Source organism: Oenanthe melanoleuca, chromosome 13 (assembly GCF_029582105.1).
Source record: "Oenanthe melanoleuca isolate GR-GAL-2019-014 chromosome 13, OMel1.0, whole genome shotgun sequence".
NCBI classification, from domain to species: Eukaryota; Metazoa; Chordata; class Aves; order Passeriformes; family Muscicapidae; genus Oenanthe; species Oenanthe melanoleuca.
Window position 1 is genome coordinate 1,338,757 of NC_079347.1, and position 22,990 is coordinate 1,361,746.

Sequence of the window (22,990 nt, forward strand, 5' to 3'; positions counted from 1 at the left end):
AGGGGAGGCCACCACAGGTGACCCCAATTTGCCATGTGGTTTCACAGGCTGCTCCCCCCTTCTGCTGAACACAGGGAATACATCTGGAAATGTCACATGGAATACAGCTGGAATCCTCACCCCTCTTTTGTGGACCACAGGGAATACAGCTGGAATCCACACCCCCTTCTGACCCCAGGGAAAACAGCTGGAATCCTCAGCCACAGCCAGCTCCAAGTGACAGATGTATGTCATGTCCCAGGCAAATCAGGAACCACAACTCACAGATATTTATTCCATTTTGCTGGTTCTCACACATTTCTGCTCCTCACCTGAGGAAAGCAAAGAGCAGAGCTGTGGCTGAGAGCTCAGTCCTGGGATTTACTCCAGTGAGTTACCACTCACTTCCAGTTCCAAACAAGCACCAGGAACTGACCCACTACAGAGAAGGTCCCTTCCTGCCCCTAAGAATGAACAGACTCAGTTAAGAACTGAGGTCATAAAGCCCAAAGCACTCAGAAACATGAACACCAAAAGTGCTTACACTAGAACCCTTCCCCTTGGATAATAAATCATGCCTGGAAAAAGTCATCCCATTTCCCATTTCCCCATCCTCCTGGGGGAGGTGTCTGGAGCCAGCTCCAAGCCATGGCTGGCCACACCACCAAAAGCACCACAAGAAGTTGCTGTGACTGTAAGGGACACCCAGACTGCATCCAGAGTGCTCATCCCAGTTAAGGCACTCCAAAGCAAACAGGATATGGTGGAGATGACCAGCATGGCCAAGCACTGAAGCACCAGGGGGAATAAAATGAAATGTTATTTTTGCAAAATACCTGCAGTATGTGCAACTGCCACCAAACTGAACTGTCAGATCAGCCCTCAAAATCTGTAACACCCACATTAAGAACTAAAAAAAAAAAACAAAACAAAAAAACGTTATTCCAAGAAACTGCTGAAAACAAAGCCCAAACTGGTGTCATTTTTCACTGACGGGAGACTCCAGCCAGAAGGAACAACATTGGAAAGCACCACTGAGATTACCAGAGGGAAAATTGGTAATTTTTACCTCAGAATTAGGGACTGGGGAATCCAGGCCACCCTCCTGCCCACCATGGGTAGGTTTAATTGCTTTTACATTGCTGGCCTTGGCTTGAAAACTCTGTGTCTCTGAAAAGTCAGTTTAAACACAGGAACAAGCACAAATATTTCAGATTTTGGAGAGAACGTCCTGTTCCTTTAAAGAAAAGGAATCAAATATGTCTTTCTTTTTAATGGATCTGTTGGATTGTTTCCAAAAAGAAATGGTAACAGTTCCACTGTTTTGAGGCAAAATACCAGAAAACATGTCAAAGAGGTATTTGTAAATGACTTCAGACCTAACAGAAGCAGCAAAGCAGTTGTGTGGTTATGACAACTCATTTCAACAGCTGCAGAGAATAACATTTCCAAAGGGATGCAGGCTCCAGAGCGACAGGCCACTCATCATTTCCCATTTGTGATTTCATGCTCTGGAGAGGAGGTCTGAGCAGAGCCCATCTCTGGCACTCCCTGTCGTTTTAAGAAAACTGCATCATGTCTGTGCCTGAATTCACAATGGGAAAAGAGGATCAAGAAGTTTCCATGTCCAATTTTTTGCTTTCAGCTACAAGTTTTTCCAACTACACTTTCTGTTGTTGTGCTTCCCCCGGTATCAGAATAGAAACATCAACAGAAGCTCAAAATTAGTAAAGAAAAACAAACGGACACTTAAGCAAGTTAATGCTAAATTGTAACATCAATAAATAGAAAGATAAACTTCCTTCTGGAAGCTTCTGTCTGGAAGCTGAAAGAAGAGAAATCTATGTTAGATACCCAGCCCAGAGCACTGAGTGCCACCTCCAGGGGCAGGACTCCATGCAAAGGAAAATGCAGATCCAGGAGTGGAAGTGGAGCTGGACATCCCTGGGCAGAGGCCAAGGGGAGGGACAGGGAAGCCAAGGGTGCTTCCCTCAGCCTCAGCAGCACTGGGAGAATGGGCCTGGAGGGGTCAGAGGAGACTCAAGCCTGCAAAGGCACTGCAGGAATGTTCAGATTTGCCTGTGGAGGAATCAATCTGTTAAAGCTTCCAAGCCACACAGCCCATGTGTGAGCACAGGGGGAAAGAGGAGCAGGGCACTACATGCAATTAAGCTGAAAACTTCAAGAATAGATGGAAAGGTGTAGAAAAGAACCTTTTCTAAGAACCTCAAAGACCTTGGGAGGGTGTAAGTAAGCACAACAAAACCTAGGCAGAGTTTTAGAAGAGAGACAAAATCATTTTTTAAAAATAGAAGTGGAAGAAAAGTGGAAGAAGCTTGGTGGGGCAGTATTTGGTTACTGGGTTAATTTCATTATATCTCTCTAATAATTCATTTCCCAAGACTTATTTCATCACCTCTTACGTTACACAACAATTCAAAGCCAGGCCTGGGCTCTTATCTTGTGCTGCCTAATGAGCAGTGCTGCCTTCACACTGGAGATGTTTACTCACAGAGCCCAGAGCCCTGCCTGGCAGCCCTGCTGGAGCCATTTCCCAAATCAGCACCACCAAACACACTCAGAGCCCTGCTGTGCTCCCAGGATGAAGCCATGGAAGGGGCAGGGCTGCATCACACACCTGCTACAGAACCAGTTTCTCTAAAGACCTAAACAAGGGTTGTGGTTTTAATCTTGCAGAGAAATCCATATCAAAGCACATGAAAACTGGAGCTACTGGACACCAGTGTGCTCCTGCACACAAACATCATTAAAGGTAACTACGCAGTTAAAACTAAGGCCTTGTAGCAGTTTTGAGTATTATGAACTGGCATTTAATATCTACTTCCCCATGCAACAGAAACAAGTGTTAAATGTCAGGGACTTTATTTCCTAATAATATCAATTAAACCAAAAGCCAGAGTAGATGAGAGCAAACCTCAAGTACCACAAATAGGAATAAATACTTTCAAATAAATTACCTGTTTCTCTTCTGCATTCACTAACAGCTCACAGAATGCAGAAAGCAAATATTTCTTCAGTAAACTGCAGGCACTCTGAAGGTTTTACTATTTTACTGGATGAGGAAAAGCCCAGAACACACACCCAGACTGAGAACTGGAACACCTCCCCCAGTCCATGGGCAGAGGAGATTTGCTGAAATGCTACAGTTTGACTTGAAACAGCCTTGTTAGGTCTGATGACGGTGAACAGCACCACAGGAAGGCACAGCAAACCCAACCCCTGCTTTGCTCCTTTAGGTGGATGGCAGGTGGCTGCTGAAGCCTGAAGGTTTGAAAAAGCCCCAGGACTGAGTAATCTCTTCCTGAAGAGATCCTCCAAGGCTCCAGAGGGAAGCTGCTCTTGCCCCTTTCTGCCCTGCTGGTTACACACACCACACACAACAGATACAGTCCCAGGTAACTTCTGTGAATCAAGAGCTTCTGCATTTCCCTTCCAGCACCTCCTATTAATCATTCCACCCTAACTGAATGTGTGCCACAGAACCAGGAGCTCCTGCTACCTGTGCCCCACCTGATTTCTGGATGGGCTTAGAGCTCAGGAAACAACCAAGGGCAAGTCACAGTGCCAAAAATAATAAATGGGGAAAGCAGCTGGCGCCACTTTTGCTTCCAAGTTCCCCTTCAGGCATCACTGAGTCACACACCCAAAAGGAGAACTTTTTTTTTTTTTTGTCAGTAATCCTTCACAGACACTTCCAAAGGTCTCAAATTGGCCTCCTCTGGTTGCAGCTCTACAAAAACAATCAAAGCTTAATAAAAAGCAAGAAGCCTTTATTTTGGCACAATATTTCATTGAACCATGGGATATCTTGAGCTGAAAGGGATCTGCAAGGACCATCAAAGTCCAACCCCTGGCCCACAGACACCCCAACAATCCCACCCTGTCAGAACTAGAAGTAGCTTGCAAATATTGCCCAGACAGACACCAACCCTCTGGGACTGTGCCCTAGCATGACTGCAGGCACTCTTCTATAAGCATTATTTGGCCATGAGACTGTTCATTGCTCTAAAACTGAATTATCCATCCATGAGCTTGTCTTGGACATGAATTTTTGTCCTTTCTTTGTATACTATTTCAAAATTGGAAACACAAATGATTCAAATGGAAAAACAGCTTTGTATTTTGAAGGAATCTCTGGTTCTGAAATTCAGATTTACTGAATTTCAAGTGGCCACATTTTGAAGGTGAGAGAAGAGGTTTTGAAATAACTGGTTATTCTCTAAGGTAAGACACTGATGTTCTCCAGTGGCTGACCTCAAATGGAGTGACACACAAAACTCAACTGTTCATTTTCATTCACCAAAAGCAGTTTTTTCAAGTACTCATTTTATACACATGAAAGACTGAACCACTGAATAATGGTCTCATGTTACCAAACAGACTAATGTTAAACAATCCTTGTGTTCTGCTAAAAACATGTTACATTCAGAAATACTTTGGAAAGTGCCACACAGTTACTACACGTGTTCAGCATTTTCCTCCCAAGGTAAATACCCTGGGAGTTCAACATTGTTAATTGGTCCCAAAAACTCCCTTTTCATCATTTTCAATCTCTCCCAAACCAATGAAGCAGCAATTCCCCATCTATAAATTATGCAGGCTCAGCTCCAACAGCTTACTAGAAGAAAAACAACAGAGAACTTAGGATTTAGTGGTTTTCTATGCAGACCAACCCCCCCCCACCCCCAATCCCTTGTTTTTCATTTCTTAAAAGTTAAAAAACTTAGTTAACAAGGCAACCCAAAGACCCCAGGACTCCATGCTCACTATTCTGCATTCAAACACGTGCACAGACTAAGGCAAGGCTAACCCAGGACCACGCTTAGGAGTAAATGAAAAGCTTATCCTTTCTAAAAGAAATCACACAAATATCACAGGCTGGTCAGTTCATTGCAATTTAAGAGAAATGGCAAAGCTCATTATGTTACTTTTAAGTTAAACGAGAAAGCAAAACGTAGCAGGCAACATGCAGAACTATGCTACTGATATCACAACTGGAGTAAACAGGCAAAAAAACACAACAGCTCATCTCCCCAGCCCTGCTGCACACACAGCCCTTAGAGTCACTCCTACAGTGCAGTCAAGTAGAAGATTTCAGAAAAGGATGCACAAAAAACATTTAGCAGACTTAACAATTTGATTAAACAGAGTCCTGAGAGTTTAACACAAGTTCAACAGCATAACATTTACAACAAGAAAGAAGAAAGGCACCTGGAGACATCTGACACTGGGCATGCTCTGCAGGCATCTCAGTGCGCACATGCTCTCTACCAGGTTGGAGCAGCCTAGCCACAAAGACCTTGGCACAGAACACTGCAGGGTGACAAAAAGGAAGGAAGAGAAGAAGCAGTTAGATGCCACAACAAATCACTCAAGGCAGGCAACTCATTAGTATGTTAACGTGGGTACTTATCTATTATTTCTACATTGATCACAGTTAGGGCCAAGAGGAAATAACCACTGGAGATCTGGCAGCAATCAAGGACAAGCCATCCCCCTGGCCTGAGCTCCTTTTCCCCCTCTGTAACCCCAAGACTTCAGTGCCCAGCTGAAGGTTTTAGCTGACTCCCAGCAGCAGCAGTTTTAGTTCACCCACACTGCTGCCCACAGCAGAGCTTCTGGGGCAGAGGCCTCACCCAGCAACCCAAAATCCCTGCACAGTCCCCCTGGAGACAAGAGGCCAGGAGGTGCCATTGGGGTGGCAAGGCTTTAGGAGGAGCTTTGGGAATTAAGGTTTGGCACTCCTCGGTGTCTCGGCTTTCTCAAACAAACTGTGGTTCTTTATTCTGCACTGGGACACACAACCTGACAGTGGGAGCAAGTTTTAGAGAGGAGCCACGCTTGGCAAAGTTCAAATTGCATGACCAAGTTCTGCTTAGTCAAGGAATCCTAATGAACTGGTGAAAAAATGCTGGAACTATAGCTGAAGATATCCTAAAGCCAAATTATCCCCTGGCTACATTTACTACTCATCCTGCCGCCCAAGCTTAACTACCAAATTCTCCACTGCTGACATGAGAAGTTGGGAAAAGTTTGGAGATCCCTTTTGTTTCCTTTTTGAAACTGAATAAATTTAATGCAAACTCCCCAAAACTTCTGTAACCCCCAAAATAAGTTCCCAGTTCCTTTTAAGGACAGAGCAGTACATACACCAGATAAAGTTAGAGAACAGGATTCGATTCCTCAGCATCAAGCAGTGCACAAACACAGCTCCAATATTTGGCACAGGCTGAGCTTTTACTATTTTCCACACAGGCTTCCAATTTAGTTACAACAAACAGCAAAAACTTTAGAAGAAAAACCTCACACAGGTCAAAGCTGGAAGTGGAATAACTGGAGGTGAAGCCTCATGGAAAGCAGTTTGTGCTAGGATTGAGGAGGGGGAGAGAGCTCAGAGCACCTGAAAGGTTAAAAACTCTTTTTTTTGGTTTCATATCTTAAGAATAAAACAAAAGAAAGACTCATCTTTTCACCTCCCTGCTAAGGAGAGAAATTACAGCAAAACCAGCACAAGAATGCCCCCAGCAGCACCAAAACATTGAAATTCCCTGATTCCACAGGGATGACCTGTGCTCTGCACCTGGCATGGCAAGAGTGGGAGCATCTCTCTTCTGGACAGGGGTAAAAATAGTCATATTTATGTTTTATTGTATTATTCTTTTGTTAACAACAAAACAAACCCACAGTTTTCAATTACTAGAAGTTTTTAAAAGTTTATTTAATGTATAGAGAAAGGGGACTTAGCTATAAAGTAATTACTATAGTATATCTGTAATTACTTTGCAGTAGTTAACTTTGACATGTCCTCACACTAACAATGGGAATTTAATTCCCAGGACACTTCTAAGACAGTCAAACAGTGCCAACAGGGAAACTACCTTAACTTCAACGAGACATACAAAAGAAAAAAATAGGTTTTCATATTTTCAAAAAAGATGGGACTGTTAAAACCCACTGATTGCAGACACACAGTTTTTATAGGTTTGTTTTTCAAAACAAGCGAATTCAAGAATTCAAATTCAAGAAACTCTCTTTCCAAACTGTTTCATTCTTTTTTCCTGTATAAGACAATATCTTCATGGTGGTCCTGCAACACTGAACCAGCAAAATTGCTGCAGGTATTGATTAAAACCCAAAAACATTTTCAAACATACAGGTAAAAAAAAAGTCACTTTGCCCACATGACTTAATAAAAAATGGATAAGAAACACAGCAAAGACCTCTCCCAAGATGTTCAGATCAGATCTAAAAAGCTGAGTATAACTTTCATAATGAATCTACACCTGTATGTAGATGTCCACAAATGTCCACAAATTAGAAGTTAAAAACCACTGGTTTTGAGGTTATTATGTGAGGGGGGTTAGGAACTACTCTAGCTAAACAAACTGAATTTGAAGTGCTGAAGAGAAAAATGGGTAACTTGAGAACATTTTTAAAAAATTAATTCAAAATGCATTAGACACGAGGCCATTTCCATGCCAAGGTTAAGGCACACAAAAACCTTCTCACAGAATTACAAAACCCTGCTTGAAAGGCTTCACAAAAACTCCCTGGACACTCAGCTGCAGCATTGCTATTGCACAACGCTACAAATTCAATATTGTGTCCCACTTCACACCCAAAGAGGAACGTGTAAATATTTGTGTGCTTCCCTGACATGTTACTGCCTGACCCTGTCATGAATAAAAGCTTAAAATGTTCCAAAGGCTCCACTTTGCACTGGTCCCTCTTTTGCCAGGAGCCCAGGGAGGTGCAGCACAGTTTAATAAAGTCTGGGCAGGGGAAGGTGCCAGTGGCCAAGGGGCACAGAATGAAATGAGAACACAGAACAGGTTAAGGTAAGGCCAGCTGGAACTCAGATTTTAAGGAATAAGGTAATTAGCAGTGCAGAGCTTTAAGTGCCTCTCACTGTGAGGCTGTGCAGCACCTGCAGGTCCTGTCTGAGCTGAGAGGGGCTCTGAGCTCCAGGGCAAGGAGGAACAGCACACAAACCTCATCCTGATCTCCTCAGTGCTTTGTGCTTGCAAAGATTCCTACTCTGATTTTATTATTAGATGATTGATGTTAATTCCATACACAAAGAACTGCTCTGGTGGTCTAGCCCCAGGAATCACATTTCAAGCTTTATGTTTCAATCTTAAATCTCACATTTAAGCAGACTTTACAAAATGCTGCATTCCCAGTGAAACCTGTAAATCCTCAGTAAAAAGCGAAGATGCTTCAATGTCTTTAAGATCCAAATGTTAAGAACTTCTTACATTAACAGCAAAGCACACAGCAGTGTGCATCCAATAAACCTATTTTGTAGCTGGGAACTTTTAGGATGGAGGTATAAAAACACCCTCTCAGGCTCTAAACTATCCAAAGTTTTCCTTCACCCTGGACTTCTCCCAGGTTACAGCACGGCCTGGTTAAAGCAGTGCAAAATTCCCAGAAATTGCTTCTTTCAGTGCGTCTGATACTGTCACATGGAAATCCTCACACTTTTGTATCCCTTTAAAAAACCTCACTCATTTATCCTCTAAAGCCCATTCAATTGCTGAGAGATGCCTATGGCCTCTACTCCTGATGGAATGAGAACACCTTTGCAACCTGGCCATGGCAATATTGCAGTGCCATAATCAAGAATGACAGCATTTACATAACCCAGACTTAAGTTTTAAGTTTTAGAAAATATTAAAATTATGACCTCGGAATTTTTCACTACATTCATTTTATTTATACAAGATAATTTAGGGGATCAAAATTTATTGGTGCATTTAGAGCTTGGGAAACTCTGGTCTTAAGGCAAAAATATGCAAAAAAAGGTACAACCAAATAACCACAATCTCGACTGTGAATTTTTTTCAGATTTTTACCTACAAGAAACTTACGTGCTACTCAATATTGGTGTTTTCCTGATTAGTTAACTTTGATTTAGGCCTGGACCAACACAATTGGTATTTCTTTATTTCCACCAACGCTTAATATTGATAATTTTTGGGGTTAAGTGGTGCTACTTAAAGCCCTCTCCATGGCTGGGGGCACTGAAAAGCCAACTTGGATTTGAGGGCAAAGCCTTATGCTCCCATCTCCAGCTTCATGGCAAGCTCAGATCTCCTCAAAAATCAGCATTAACCACACACAGACATAAAAAATATGAGCAGCAACAACGTTTCAAGGCCTTCAGTATTATTTTACTCGGAGCAGGAACAGCAGCCAACTCCAACTCCCTCCCGAGCTGCAGGCTGGGATTTCCTCCAGATCTTACCTGGTGCTTTTCCCAAACAGTGGCAGAGCAGTGCTGCAGCCCTGGGCTGGGAATGAGTGCACAGGTGGGACAGAACATCAAGGGGCTGTGTGAGCTCTGTGGGACATGCAGGGACAGTGACACGGCTGCAGGGGACAGTCCCTGCACCCCTGGGGCACAGACATGGCTGCCTGACCAACAGCAGCACCCTGGGCCCCCCTGCTGGCCCTGCACAGCCAGGCTGGGCCCAGGGAGGTGCCCTGTGCCCAGGGAGGTGCCCTGTGCCCACGTGTGCAATCAGTGCCACCACATCCCTGCCATCCCCACGGCCAGCTGTGACCTCGCTGTGCCTGGGCACTCAGAAGGCTGCTGGAGTACCATCCCATAACACATTTCCACGCTCCAGGGAGCTACACATGTGCATTCCAGCCCATCTGCTTCAATTTCAGCAGAACTGGACTCCTGGGTCAACGGAGTTGGTTTAGATCTAATTTACTCTTGCATTTATTTCTGTCTTTCCATGAGCTACAAATGCAAAAGTGAGTTTCTCAATGAGAGTGGAAAACTCATTTTAACTTCTACAATTCTTTTCATCATTCTTTTACTGCTATCAGATCATTCTAAAAAAATAGGTAACCAATAGCTGAGTCACAGTGCCATTAGGAAAATCAATTTAGCCAAATCATTGCCATTCACAATAGAAACTGTTCAATGGAACAATCCTCCAACAGCCATTCGAGATCTGCACACAAGCTCTTGCATTTGGGGGAAAACACCAAGTGAGGGATCAGGAAATTTAAAGCAAGACAAGGGGAAAGAATTGATGAGAGAAATTCTCCTCATTACCACAGCGACGCTCTAGATAGGACACTGAATTCCCAGGAGGCTGATGGATAACGCTGTCCCACTCTGCTCCTGAAGATCAAAGGGTGTGTTTGCTACACACAGTCAATGCTACAAAAGGAATATGGGTTCAGTGGAGAGAAGATTAAATGCTGTCTTTGAATAGAATAACCATCTTACTCCATTATAATTTATTCATCAGGATAAGACTCATGAGATGCAGCAGCTAGTTTTCAAGAAGATACAAAGGACTGTGAAGAAAATCCTAAGATGTTTACATAAGTCACTCTGAACATTAATGAAAATAATCTCAATTTTCCAAAATACACAGCATTTAGATTAGCCCTGGCTTCCTTCATGTACATACACCCCAGCTCCCACAGCTGTGTGATGCTCCTTTCTGCACTAACATCCCCTGTGTTACACTAAAAGGCCTTTTCTAAAGCAAAACACTTTCTCCTGCTCTCCCCTGAAGCAGAACAGGGACTTACACACATCTCCAGCAGCTCAGGGCAAATCTTGAGTGGGGAACACAGACCTAGCACTGCCAAACACACAGGAGAAACTTGCAGGGAGTCAAACACAGAGAAAACAGGGCTGAAACTTGTCTAACACGTTCAAAGCTGCCTCAAATCCTTCTGTATGAGGTTTTCAAGGCTGAGGCCCAACAGAGCCAACAACAAATCCTACAGCAGCCAAGGCAGGGTAGAGCACTCCCAAGTTCTGATGCTGTGGAGCCTGGGCTGCCAGGAACAAGCCCAGGATTGCCAGGCAGGGCTGCACCCCCCAGGCTGCACAGAATTACACTTTCTGAAATGTAACATTCCAAACACAGGCAAGAGCAAAGCCTCCAACCTGCTCAGCTCTACTGCTGCCTTCCTAGGACTGGCTGATTTTTCCAAAAGTTAAGCAATATTAAATAACATTGAGGATCTTGATCAGCAGGAGCACTCATTTATGCTTCCTCTTTTTCCCCCTGCTCTGTATATTTTAAATTATTTCCTCTTTTCAGTTTTCATCACTAAAGATGCCAAGTTCACTTCTGCCTCCCTATTCTCTCATTTTAGAAAAAGGCACACCCTGAACTGCAAATATTCCACAGAAAGACGTTATTTTACAGTTTTAACTCCAAAGTGAGTCTGTGGAGCAAATTCAATTTGATATTAGATGAGAATGCAAAAAATGTGTCAGTCTAAGGTTAGTAAGTATTTAAGTATTTCCCTTAGATTCTCCCTCTGGTTTATTTTAAAGAGTCATACTAAAACAGATTTCTCCACCCTAACCAAATAAAATTCAACTACTGGAAAAATCAAACCAGGAAATAACAGCACCCTTTGCACAAGTAATTAATTATAAATGTACTTATCAATTAAACTCAAATACAATTTTGGCACAAAATACCACACCAGCAAAACAAATGCAGAATGAAAACCATGCATGAGATCAACAGCACCTACAAGAGGTTAAACACTGAGGCCTCACCATCCACTGCAGTAACTGCCCACAGCAACCCAGGCACATTGGTTCAGAAATAAGCTGCCAAGTCCATCAAAGCACCAACTCAGAGTAAAGCTGGGCACTGGGATCTGCAGCTCTCCCACTCACACCAGGTATGATACTGAACTTACACCACTTCACTTTCCTGCCAGCCAGGGACCCAGCCCGCCTTGCAGAGGCACACAAACACCTTCCAAACCCATCTCCAAGATAAGCTGTTGTAGCTTTCTGCAGGCTTCCCAAATCTCAGAGGAATGGGACTCCTCTCAAATCGCTCTCCCTTACTGAAATAAATCCACTGTCCCAAAACAGCTGGGGCCAGAGCTTCACACTGACAGCTCAGGAAGGGTTTGGGACAGCCATCCAAGTGCTGCCCACAAGAAAATCTCAAACGGCATTGCTGCAGAAAAAGCTACAGGAAACTGTCCTAGGAATAAGCAGAGAAGTTCTCTCCAGTTGTGATGGACCCATCAGAGGACAGGGACAGAACTCAGAGTTGGAAGCTCCCTGAACTCCACAAGGAGCCCAAGGCAGTCACTGGCAAGGCTCCTCTCCCCTTCCAGCAGGATGTGGCAGCCAATGGCTCCGTGCCTGTTCTGCACACACACAAGCGCTCCCAGGCCTGTGCTCCACAGCAGCCTGGCAATTCCCTCCAGCACTGCTGCTGCTCCTGGCCATGCCCTGTCTAACTGTGAGCTCAGCAGCTGATTCCTGTGCCCTAACACTTGGGGGACACGAAGCAGCTGAAGCGAGAGGCTCAATGTGCGGACAAACTCATCTAAGCAGAAGCAGCAAGATATAGTACAGGGTGACTTCTTACCTGAAACTTTGTTTCTGGGCTTCAGATCCACCAATCCAGAATGAAAGGGGATTCGAATGGGCTTTCCTTCTCAGACTTGTCTGTTAAAAGAGAGCAGCCAATCATCTTCAGCTTGGTGTATCTACTTCTTTCTTGAACGAAATCCCAATTACTGCTAATGCTGTTAGAGACAAGGCAGCCCAGGCACCTGCCCAGCCCGGGCCCGACTACGTTAGTGGGGTCGTCGGATTGGTGGATCTAAGACAGAGAAACATTTACAGACAAGAAACTGCTCCTTCCTTTACCCTGGCTCACCCAAACAAGTGTTTTGGGGTACAGCTCACTTTGCTAAGATTAAGGAAGAGGAGGAGAAGCTACAAAGCAAATAACAAAGCAAGTCCTAAAGCTTCAACCATCAGCTCACACTTCACAGGCCTGTTCCAGGAACACAGCTTTGCACAACAGCTCAATGTAGTTCTCCTGGTCTGCTATAAACATTCTCTAAAGCACTTCATTGCAATTACTATTTCCCTGTTTCCAGGCTCAAAATGACCTCATTTGCCTTACATGTCTGCAGCACAATGATGGAGTTGTCAAGACATTCCTGATCTGAACATCAGCACTGAATTCAGTATATTTACAGTACTGCCGAGCCTCCAGAAAACAACCTCGAACTAGAAGAGAGTAAGACACTGCACACTACTGCTGGGACAAGGAGTAGTCACCTCTTGCTAAGCAGGGAGATTAAAGGCCTCAGCCAGTCCTGCCAGCAGCACAGTGGGAGTGTGACTACTTTAAAGCAGCTGGAACAGTGACACCTCAAAGATGAGGTCTGCAGAAAACTCACACTCCACTGCAAGAGAAAGCTCAGCCTACAGAGACCAAACTGTGCAACTTCCACCAAGTGCTTCAAAAACCTGGGGCCAGAGCTTCCCCTAGCAGCAGTGAGAACCAAACATCCCCAGAGGACACATCACCATCACCTCTCACCCTCTCTGCTCTGAGCCCCTCCAGAGAGCTGAACCTCAGCCTCCACGGCTGTGCCCCACGTCTCAAGCTCCAGCAGCTCACAGAAGGGTGGAGAAACTGTTCCCAGCTGTGCCAAGAAACTGTCTCCATGAGGGCAGGACTGTCCCTGACTGCCCACAGCTCCCCAAAGGAGTATTTCCATTCGTGGTGGGGGCATTTCCTGCTTCCCACCACTGGCACAGGCGGTCAATCCCAGGGCAGCATTTCAAGGACAAAGCTGCACTCCAGGCCCAGTACCACGTCCAGTGCATGATTTTTAAGGCTGCCAAGGAAAGTGCTAGGATGTCAAGGCATATGACTCAGAATTTTCAGAGTACAATATAGCTCAGCAAGAAGCCAGCTATCAAATTATATAAATGTACCGATTTGCTAAGTCACTGCAGAGCCAGCAGGGTGCTGGAAGGAGAGCACTTCTCCATGAAGCCAAACCTTAACATTATTTGCAAGTGTAACAGCACAGGTCTGATTTTTGTCTCCAGAAGGACTGGTGTGCTGGAAACAGTGGTGTGCTGAACAACAAGTTTCCCTGGCTAGTCCTCCCCTGCCCTAAGAGAATTGCCAATGAGATTTTCTATCAAGTCCAAGCTGGAACTTCCTAAGTTGTGCAAATTCTGAGTATAGATTTTCAAAGAGCTTTAGGCATTTTTGCCTGAAAACCAAAAACTGGCTTCACTGCAAAGGTTGGAAGACTTGAAAACAGCCTCATCACACAAACCATGCTGAAATACAACCTCACACCTCTCAAAAAGGCAAACAGTGCACATCGGCACAACTTTTGTACCACAACTCCACACTCAAGAACTCCTCAGCAGAATGGAACTCAGAACAAACTCACAACACTGAATATAGATATATATATTTTTATATATAGTGATTCTCCTCTAAGTCAATGAGCAAACCAAAATTCTGTAGTGTTGCCAACAGCTTGAAGTTGACCCAAAAAGCTTTTTTTGCCACTTTACCCAGAAAACACATCACTCCCTATTCCTAGCAAGTAGGTCCCTACCTACATCTTACAAATTTCCATCTGTATTCATCCTACAAACGGGCCCAGGAAGCTGAACTACTCTTTGATCCCAAACAAAACTGTTCATTTCCTGGGGTGGAAGTACAAGGATGCAAGTCCTGCAGCGATGTGGATTAACAAAGCACCAAAGAAACAACATGCCTTCAAACGTTCCCATTGTTAATTTAGCCTGCATGAGAAGCAAATTAAGTTTTCAGAAAGAGTCAGTGCTTTTGGTTGTTAAAACACCGATGGCATTGTGTTATTTTTGCATTATCTGCTCTGGGTCATGCATTGCTCTCATTGGGAAATGTGTGGAAATGGTACAGGAAAACAGAGTAGGCTGTCAGATGTCATACCACTGAGCTCATAAATACATCAATAAACTGGGGAAGGAAGGGATTTTCCAGAAAAAGTGGATTTTCTGTGAATAATGATGCCATAAAAATCAAACCACGAAATCAGATTATGTAACAACATAAACAGTGGCATTCAGATAAAGAGGACGTCTCCCAAGGAAAAAGCTGGAAGGAAAGGATTGTTACCCATCAGCATTAATTTAAACAACTCAGTCAATATTCTCATTTCCCTTCAATTCATTTTCTGCCCTGCAACAAAAAAAAATTCCTTGTCACGGAGCAGCCCTCTCACAAGCACGGTCTCTTGTTCTCTCCCACACATCATTCCTCTGGCATTGGCACATTTGCTGCAACATGCATTTCATCTGAAAGCCATCAGCAATCTCCCTGAGCAGAGCACACTGCACAGGCACCCTGAGCTGCCCAGGGACAGGAGGGGAAATGCCAAAGCACCAGCGACCTCCAAACCACACAGCAACGAGCCAGCACACCCAGAGACACAGCAAGCTGATCTAACAACAGCCAGCTGTTTCAGAGAACATGACACGAAATGAAAAGGGACATCCATCCTTCAAAGAGCACTGCCAGGTCTCTCTGAGGTACAGCTTGTAACAAGGCAGGTTGTTTTGCTGCCATGCTGCTCACAACACTCCTCAGTGACCCAAATCCTCGCAGTGCTCACAGCTCTGGATCCTGAGGGACACACAGCAAAGGCACACGGGCTCTTCAAAGCAGCCAGCCCAGAGCACTCAGAGAGGGCAGCTGCACCCACAGCAGCTGCCTGCAGAGACAGGATCTCGTTCCACACGACCTGCACAGGGATTTCTCCAAGGCAGAGCTCTGGGACAGCCACGAGCCCAGAGCTGCCCGGTCACACTCACCCAGAGGAGCCCTGCACATGCTCCAGGCTGTAGGAACTTCCAGGCTGCACCTCACTAGCCCAGCACCAGGCAGAGCTTGGACAGCTTTGTCATGTTGGAAAATGTAACTGCAGCATGAGGTGAGAAATCTCTGAGTCTCAAATGAGATTTTAAAAGCCTCTGGTGAAACACCAGGGCTCAGTCTCCCCAAGAACTTCCTTTTATTAAAAATCAAAAGCAATTTAGTTTCAGAAGTTCCCCCACAACTGGCACATCTGCAGCTTTCCTTCACCTGAATAAACTGATGGCTGCTGCACCATCACCACAAACCTCAGATAACTTTCCTTTACACACTGCTGCATCTTTACAGCCTCCTTCCCTCTGCCACCTCGTTTCCCCCATCAGGCCACTGCTTTAGCTAACCCTTCCCAAAAGGCAAAGCTTTTCACACTCTTTGTCCACTTCTTCCACCACTCCACCAGCTCTGAGTGCAGGTGCCTTGCTCTAATTCATGTTCTTTAACTCTCCCTTCCCATTTTCTGCACCACTGCCAAAGTCACAGCAATCTCTTCTCTTCAGATGTGCATCCTTCTCCTGCAAGGCACTCCCAGAAATGGGACTGTCACTCTGAGAGCCTAGCAGCAGCACACACCTCACATCCCCTGCCCCAAGGCTCACCCCAGGGCCGTGCCTTCCTCACATCCCTCCACCACCACCTCTTCAGCTGCTTGCTCCAGCCACTGCCTCTTCCCCATGTATGAAACCCGGCATGCTTTACTGTCCAAAATGCAGCTCTCAACTCTGCTCACTTAGCTACTGAGGATTAAAAAAAGACACCAGCAAAGCAAACAGATCGTTATCCTGCTGAAGAAAGCACATCTAGGTTACACACAGGTTTACAAATGCCTTACTAACACTCCATCTACTCCCAGGCTTCAATTAAGAAGCAGTCACATTTCAGCTAGAACAGTGCCTCCTTTGTTTCAGCTGCAAAGATGATCATTGCCTACTTCTCTGTCGCTGCAAAAGTCAACTCTTTGAAGGATTCCTTCAAAGGGGGGGTGGGGGGGGGTAAAAAAAACCCACAAATCCAACTGCCTGCTTGGCTTGCAATGACTAAGGGAAGGTAAAAACCAGAGCACTATAGCCCCAGCTGAGATATATATATACAGCAGCTGTATTTTAGCTTCCAAGCAGAATGCTGGGATTTATTTTGAATTTTAAGCTTTAAATAGTTTGGGGGCACAACCATTTCCAGTTGCAGTAACCCAAGGAACTTCAGGTAGCCCTGGAGTGATTCACAGCAGGAGCTGCTGCTGCTCAGGGAGGCTTGTGTGAAACGTTTCCTTCTCACACTGGTACCTCTGAATTGAACACCTCCACCTCACATCAAAGTCCTGCCAAGAGAAACAGAAAGACTTTTGGCAAGATATTAATTATAATTCTTCTTATTTACTGAGGTACTTAAACACTGGACACTTTTATGAGAGCCAGAGAGAGGCATTCTAGACACTGAAGGCCGTGTGTTAGGAAGATTATTTCCATACATATAACTTCAATATACAAATGATAGCAGTGTGAACAAGTGTTTGCCCATTTTATCCCCAAGCATGGCCTTTCCCAAACCTTTCCATGCTCCTATCACAGAGCAGTGAATGCTGAATTGAACCTGCCAGCACAGGGACATGTGTTTGGAGAGCAGCTCAGGCAGCAAGCCCACAGTGAAACATGGGGGTCACAAGCTCAGTGAGGAGGACAGTTTCCACACAGCTGAATTCCTGCTCAGGAGCCATCTCCCATGGGTGGCTGCTGGCTACAGAAGCCCGGGAGCAGCAGGTTTATTTTGTTATGCCATTCACATCTCATGCTGCACATAGGTCACCCCATAAATGTATAAAAAGCCCCCCAAACTACTTACCACACTGATGTGTTCTGTAAAAACCACCTCAGTACAACCTAAGCAGCTAACCCCCCTCACCCTGAAAGCTGCTGGTAACACTAAATAACAATTATGGGAAGCTTCCTGGGCAAATGAAGAACACAAGGCTTTAAGCAGGTGTTGAGGGTAAAAGCAAATCACAGGGCTGATGCAGCTGAACACAGATTTTATACACAACTCAGATCTGCAGGTAACAGAACTTATATCACAAAGCATTGCTGCTGGTTCTTTAAAAGAACAAAAAGGTCACAGTTATCTAATTTCACCAAGAAAACCAAAACCAGGGGCAGAGAGAGCCCTTTCAGAGACTGAACTGACCCTCCATCTGTTCTGGATGACTTCCTCAGTCCCCATGCTCACAGCCAGCACTTCCCTGAGCCAGGAGCCTCAGCCTGGGCAACCCAGGGGGTCCCAGTGAGCCCCAGGGTGTCTCAGCCCTGCCGTGGGCACCACCTGCACCTGGAAGCCATGGAATGGCATCACCCAATGCTCATCCCCCTGGGAATGACCACTGCAGGATCCACGGAGCAGCACAGGGCACTGGGAGCCTTCAGCTGTCCTGAGGGACACAGCAGCCTGGGAACACTCACTGAAACTTCACACAGCAAACCAAAGCTACCACTCTGAAACCTTCAGATGTTTCTCTGAGATTCCAGCATTTAAAATAGAGCAGTACTATTTCCATGAATGATTTTCCTTTAAATAAATGCAAATGATCTATCAATGGAAGGCACAGTTCTGAAATGTACATGTAATTAACATGTTGACACATTTCCTCTTATTTATCAGCCCCTCACAATTGTGGTGTATTTGCTCCTCAGAACTTTCACATCACACATTTGCTCCTGTATCTACTACAGATTCATCCCTGGCACTGGAGGGAAGTGACTGAGCAAAAGTGCACCAAACTCCATCTCCCTGACCTAAGATAAAACATCTGCTTCTAGGAGTCTTACAGACAGCAGCATCCCCCCAAGTCTGGCAGGCAGGGATGAGTCTGGGTTTGGGATGTTTCCCACAGCACTGACTCCCACATTCCCAGGTCACACAGAAATCCCCAACAGGGAGCTCAGCCCAAACAGCTTCTGCCCTGTGGATTCAAAGATATCTCCTGCAGAATCTTCCATTCTGCACCACACTAGAAGGCAAAACCTTCACGTCTGCATTCAGGAATGATTTTCAATGATTTTAGGGAAACATCTCCACTCAAACACAAGTGATCCTGTGCAAGCCTCCACTAAGGTTAACATTAAATTCAACTACATTGTACAGAGCACCATTTTCTCTTGGAAAGCACAGAATTAATTGTTCATCTTATTCGATTTTTATATTTATCTGTTTCTTGTGGAAGAGAGAAGAGTGTATTTCTAAAACCTCCTACTACATACTAAAACTCCTACTAACCCCACTGATATTTGCATGGATTAGCACATTTCCTAGCTCCAGCAAGTGGAGGATACAACACTCACCAGCAGCAGTCCCATTTGCTTCCTCCTGATACAACTTAGCCGCAAAGAGGAGACACTAAAATGGGAGAGCACTTGCAAAAACACAAAGAAATGGGGGTTTTTGAAAGTTCAGGGAGCCAAACCTTCCAGCTCCAAGAGCTATTTGAGCACCTCACAGAACCCAAAGCTGAGGAGTGTTGGGGACTGCCCCATGCAGGGAAGAAGCCACCAGAGCACACTTGCCACCTCGGGAATTTTGGAGACATCTCTCTGGGCAGCTGGCCCAGCCCTGTGCCCTGCTCAGGGCACTGATGGCTCCCATGGCCCCAGGGCAAGTGCGAGGCCACAGCACCAGGGCAGGAGCCTCCCCGGGAGCGGCTTTCAATCCCCTGCCCTCAGTGATCAGTGACATTAATGAAAGGTACACAAAGGCTTTGTAGGTTTCCCCTTTTAGTTTTTCATTCTATTTCTGCTTTTTGAGACCAGATCGCACATTTAAAGGAAGTTCATATTTTCCTGACCAGGTAGTTTAGCAAAACCTCCACTGGCTAAAAAACCCATTTATTTCTCCACTGAACCCAGCTCACCTTCAGAGTGCCTTAAAGGGAAATTATCTGCATTTTGCCCCTCAGTTCTGGAGAACTGAATGAAATTTTATTTGTGAGAACAAATTAGGCTTAGAAGAAAAAGCAATGATGCTTAAAACAAATAAATTAGAAGATATTTACCGATTAGTAATCTCAGCTCCTAACTGAATTTTATTCTTGCCTAAAGGCAGTAAAACGAGGGGCCTCTAATACTTGCTTATAGAGATCTAATTTGCTTATATTAAAAAAAAACAAACCAACAGCCCTTTCTACTGCTCCCACCTGACTGGCTCTCCACGGAGCGAATTTAGCGGTGTAAGCGTTAATTAGGGGCATAACCAATACACCAGTTAGGTCTCGTTAGACAATTCCGTGTGTGCGGGAGCGGGGCTGCGGGACGGGCGCGGAGCCCGATCCGCCCCGGGCCGCGGGGTCCGGCCGGGCCGGGAGGGGCTGAGCGGGCCCCCGCCCGGGGCACTCCGCTTTCGCTTCAGCTCCCGCGGGCTTCACTGCTGTTATTCATTTATTTCCAATGAAAAGAGGCGCTGGCGGCGCCCCGGACGGAGGCGGGAGGAGCGGATGGCCCGCAGGGGCAGCGCGGGCTCGGCTCGGACCCCGCGGGCCGGGCGCGCAGGGAGGGGCGGGACGGCGTGCGCGGGGGCCGGGTGTGACTCACCATGAGCTCGATGGTCTTGTCCTCGATAACCGAGTCGGGCTCCATCGCGGCGGCCGCTGCGCTCCGCTCCGCCCGCCCGGCCCCGGCCCCGCCGCCGCCGCCCCGCGCCCGCCAGGCCCCGCCGCGGCCCGCCCGCCCCCGCCGCGCGCACGCGCAGACGCACGCGCGCTGCGCCCGCCGTGACGTCACGGAGCGCGCGGAAGGGGCGGGGCCTCACGCGCCCGACCCTCCCCGGGGAGCCCCGCGCTGCACATTGGGCGGCGCGCGGGGGATGATGGGAGCGGCGCGAGACCAGCGTGGGGAGGGGCCGGGACGGAGGGGGCCCACACGGGAACGGGAACGGGAACGGGAATAGGAACGGGAATCGGGAACGGGAAACGGGGAACGTGAATCGGGAACGGGAACGGGGGGAACGGGAACGGGAACGGGGGAACGGGGAACGGGATGTGGGGCGGCGGCAGCGCCCGGGGCTGCCGAGCGGGGCAGAACCGTGTGGGAAGGGCCGAGGCCGAGGCCGGGTGTGGTGCTGGACGCCGGCGTGTCGAAAGCTCGTAAAGCGCCTGTGAGCTCCCCCATGCGCTCCCTCCTGGCCTGGCACGGTGCCCAGAGCAGCTGGGGCTGTCCCTGCATCCCTGGCAGTGCCCGTTGGGGCTGGGAGGTGTCCCTGCCCATGGCAGGGGTGGCACTGGATGGCCTTTAATATCCCTTCCAGCCCAAACCAAACATGAGATGGCTCTGAATGTTTACTTAATAAACACTTCTATTTAATGAGTCCTAATCTGTGCTATAGGCCTGGTCTTGCTGGCACCACTGGGCATTTCTGTGTAGCTGACCTCAGCCCTTGGACAGAGCAGCTTTTTCAGCCTTTAGGGTCTGGATCCTGCTGGCAAACGGTGCCAGTGCCACAGGAGCCAGGGAGCAGCCAGGAGCCAGCCAGAGCTCAGGTGCTCTGGGGACCAAGGACAGTCAGCTGCCCTCTGACCCCGCAGCAGGGACCAGCTGTGGGCACTGGGAGCAAAACTGCTGAGCAGCAGTCTGGTGTGACAGCACAGCACGGGGCTTGCCATGAAAATGGACCCACAGCTTCCTGCTAAGCATTTTTTTCTGTTACCCCTTCAAATCTCTGCCAAATGGTGAGGAGATGGAGGATGAAAAATGAAAATGGTGCAAAGTCCTTTCTCAGCGACAGCTCACCTGTCCTTTGGTGTCAGCAGAAATGTCCTTCCCCCACTCAAAACCGTTAGAACAATACTTCCCATGAGCATTGAAAAGGGAAAGCAAGAGCTGCAAGTGTCCCTCCCCACCAAAGCCCTGCTGCTGCTCACAGCCTGGGGGTGACAATTCCATGTGTCCCAAAAGCTGCCCCACTTCCATTCGTGGGGACAAAGCCAAACCCAAAGATGCCACTGCCCCAAAGTCCCTCTAAGTGGGGCCACAAACCCGAACCCACACAGGTGCCCTCACCCTGACACCCCACTGCCATGCAAAATCCATCCTTTTCCTGCCAAACCTGCAGCTCAGCCCGATCCTCCCCAGCTCCCATCACAGTCCCCAAGGAAGGAGGAATTGTTCCCATTGTGTGACATCCCCTCACAGAGCTGTCACTGAGAAGGGTGGAACAAAATCCAGCTCTGTTCTGCTGTGCCTGGGGTCAGCCCTTGGCTCTGGACATCAAGCAAGGCAGCAGAGATTTGCTTGGGACACCAAAGTAAAAAATCAGCATGTCTCAGTCTAAATATACCCAGGGCAGGGATTTGCTGACAGCACAAGGCTCCTGGAGCTTTCCACAGCACAGCCTGGAGTTCTGAGCATGGGAAGGATTCCCAGGGCACAGGAAATGAGGAGAAATGAAAAACAGAAAAAAGCAAGGGGGAAACCTTCCATTAATTTGGACAAAGGGTAAATCAGTGTTGCCATGCTGGCAGTTCCAGGGGTTCCTGCACCACAGCCATGGATGTTGCATATCAGGATGGGTCTCACTCAGGCAGGAGTGAGATGGAATTGGAGTTCCTGTAATCTGCCCTTAATGGTGTGGTAAAATTAATTCCTACTATGTGAGAGAAAGAGAAACATAGAAATTCATTAAGGAAAGCATTATAAAACATCAAATATTTTGCTTTTAGTGTGGAACACCAAGGAAAGCGAGAGTGGGGATATCAATCCCTGTACCTGTAAATTAAAATTGCTTTTGACCAACTGACAACTCATAATAAGATGAAAAAACAGGTTTTGATAAATTTATTCTGAGATACAAATTCATTGGGAAAGAGTCAGTGCCATGAGGAGCAGCTGAGGGAGCTGGGAAGGGGCTCAGCCTGGAGAAAAAAAGGAGGCTCAGGGCCCTTGTGGCTCTGCACAGCTCCCTGCCAGGAGGGGACAGCCGGGGGGGTCGGGCTCTGGGAACAGGAACAGGGACAGGAGGAGAGGGAACGGCCTCAGGCTGGGCCAGGGGAGCTCAGGGGGGACAGCAGCAGGAATTTCCCCATGGAAAGGGAGCTCAGGGATTGGAACTGCCCAGGGAGGGTTGCAGTGCCCATCCTGGAGGTGGCACTGAGAGCTCTGGGCTGGGGACAGGGTGGGGATGGGGCACAGCTGGGACTGGATCTTGGAGGGATTTTCCAGCCTCAGTGATTCCACGATTCAAGGACAGTGCTCCCAAGCCTACCTGGCTGCAGGATTTTGAGGAGCAGGCTCTGGGTGTGCCCTGCTCAGACAGGG

General features: G+C 46.9%; 1 protein-coding gene across 3 annotated transcripts in view; it reads right to left on the reverse strand.

Annotated features, from left to right (window-relative positions):
* FBXW11 (F-box and WD repeat domain containing 11) overlaps positions 1-20,395 on the reverse strand; it is a 56,970-nt gene extending 36,575 nt beyond the window's left edge. The window contains exons 1-2 of one of the 3 annotated variants that reach the window (XM_056502178.1): positions 20,273-20,355; positions 12,390-12,469 (exon numbers count right to left, since the gene is read on the reverse strand). Coding sequence is in view for 1 of the 3 variants with exons in the window: in XM_056502177.1 (XP_056358152.1) it covers positions 20,273-20,317 (45 nt within the window). In the remaining 2 variants the exon portion in view is untranslated. Of the gene's footprint in view, positions 1-5,211; positions 5,233-12,389; positions 12,470-20,272 lie in introns of those variants that run through there. The other 2 variants (XM_056502177.1, XM_056502176.1) reach the window with 2 other exon arrangements.
* Positions 20,396-22,990: the final 2,595 nt, after the last annotated feature.